This window comes from Sinocyclocheilus grahami, unplaced genomic scaffold (genome assembly GCF_001515645.1).
Source record: "Sinocyclocheilus grahami isolate Dianchi unplaced genomic scaffold, SAMN03320097.WGS_v1.1 scaffold192.1, whole genome shotgun sequence".
In the NCBI taxonomy this organism is placed as follows: domain Eukaryota; kingdom Metazoa; phylum Chordata; class Actinopteri; order Cypriniformes; family Cyprinidae; genus Sinocyclocheilus; species Sinocyclocheilus grahami.
This window is the reverse complement of record NW_015505371.1, coordinates 333,003-334,931: the sequence shown is the minus strand read 5'-3', so window position 1 is coordinate 334,931 and position 1,929 is coordinate 333,003. Positions and strand designations below refer to the sequence as shown.

Here is a 1,929-nt window from a genome sequence, read left to right as displayed (position 1 = left end):
TTTTTTTTTTTTAGCGTAACACATAAAAAAGCTTTGAAATACTACTTGCTGTTTTCCATTATTGTAAGCTCCAAAAAAAGATGCCAAAGCATCATAAAACTCATCCTTACCATCAATGTGCTGTATTCCAGGTCCTCTGAAGTCATATAACACATTTATGGGTGCAAAAGAACAACATTTTATAATAAATTTTGTCAAAAATTTATAAAATGTTAAATGGTGAACTATTTCTTTAGCAGTTTGTATTAACCTCATAACTTAATTTAGATATTTGGAATTGATTCATACCTTTACCAGATGCCAGTAGCGAAATCAAAATGTAGCTTGTAGAGTGTAATGTAGATGTAGAGTGTAACGTCCTTTCATGTATGCTTTCAGTCCATGAACCTCATTGAGCTGGGCAATCCTTCTCAGAGTCTGGAGAATGTGTGTCGCTGGGCTTTCGAACAGCAGAGGAAGGACACTAATGATAAAGATTACCATGATCACGCCATCTTTCTCACACGTCAAGAGTTTGGACCCACAGGGATGCAGGGTAAAATCAACATACAAGCACATTAACACAGCATCATCAACCTCCAGAGATTGAAACATGTTGATAACACGAGCAGTTGATCTTTCAAACATGTACACATGTGCTCAGTTTGAAAAATGGGTATCTGTACGAACATGCCACAATGATCTTGAAATTAACTTGAATTCAGGCCTCAGACCAGTGGAAAATAAGTGTTAAAAATAACGTGTATATGTGATGAAGATGTGAGGAGGTCAAACTCAATCAGGTGGTCTTATGTGTTGCTAGGTTACGCTCCTGTCACAGGCATGTGTCATCCCGTTCGGAGCTGCACTCTCAACCATGAGGACGGTTTCTCATCTGCTTTTGTCGTGGCGCATGAAACCGGCCACGTGTGAGTATCTGCTACTGTGTTAAAAGATACCTCATATATTTTCATTTGTATAGCAGTTAGTTCTGGTCCTGATTGGTTGAGAATCATTCGAACAGCTGACTTTCCACTGTTTGTGTCGCTAATTAGTGTATTAGTGGTGGGGATTTTACAGGGTTCTCTTTCTGCAAGTTACATTGAAATGTCAGTAGGTGGCGATAAGTGATTGTATTGTGATGAGTAAATCAGTGAATCACTAAACCCAGAAGACGTACTACTTCCGGCGAGATTCTGAAGTGTGCATCTAATGGATGCTTTATTATCATTTCATTTACATTTTGTGCACAAATAAAACCAAAATAAAGACTTTATTCAACAATTTGTCTCCTCGGCGTCACCCTGGCGCCATTTTGGAGAGTATCACATACGTAAACAACGTATGCAGTTCTGTGTCAGCAGCACTGTACGTGGATGCGCTGTTTACGTTGTTTACGCCTTGATCTGAACGTAAACAGCGTAGCCGCATATATACATTGCATACGTTGTTTACGTATGTGATACTCTTCAAAATGCCACTATAGGGTGACACAGAGGAGACGAATTGTTGAATAAAGTCGTTATTTTTGTTTTCTTTGCACACAAAAAGTATTCTCGTAGCTTCGTAAAATTACGGTTGAACCACTGATGTCACATGGACTATTTTAACGATCTCCTTGCTACATTTCTGAACCTTGATTGTGTAAGGACCCTTGCTGTCTATGGGAGGGTCAGAGAGTACTGTGTTCCAAAGATGAACAAAAGGTCTTACGGGTTTGGAACGACATGAGAGTGAGTAATTAATGACAGAATTTTCCTTTTTGGTGAACTATCCCTTTAAGAGATTATGCGATTTTGGATGCAGCCACTATGAGTGAATCACTGAGTCATTTTCTCAATAGATTTGTTCAAAAACAAATTAATTTAGGAACAAAACAAGTGACTGCCAATATGATTGAACCACTGATTCATTCGCACAACCAATTCATTCAAAACTCTCAACTTCACA

At 38.5% G+C, this 1,929-nt stretch overlaps 1 protein-coding gene across 1 annotated transcript in view; it reads left to right on the top strand.

Annotated features, from left to right (window-relative positions):
• Positions 1 to 1,929, top strand: part of LOC107594866 (A disintegrin and metalloproteinase with thrombospondin motifs 2-like) — a 182,363-nt gene that overhangs the window by 159,054 nt on the left and 21,380 nt on the right. The window contains exons 6-7 of the mRNA XM_016285071.1: positions 379 to 535; positions 803 to 908. Coding sequence (XP_016140557.1) covers positions 379 to 535; positions 803 to 908 — 263 coding nt within the window. The remainder of the gene's footprint in view (positions 1 to 378; positions 536 to 802; positions 909 to 1,929) is intronic.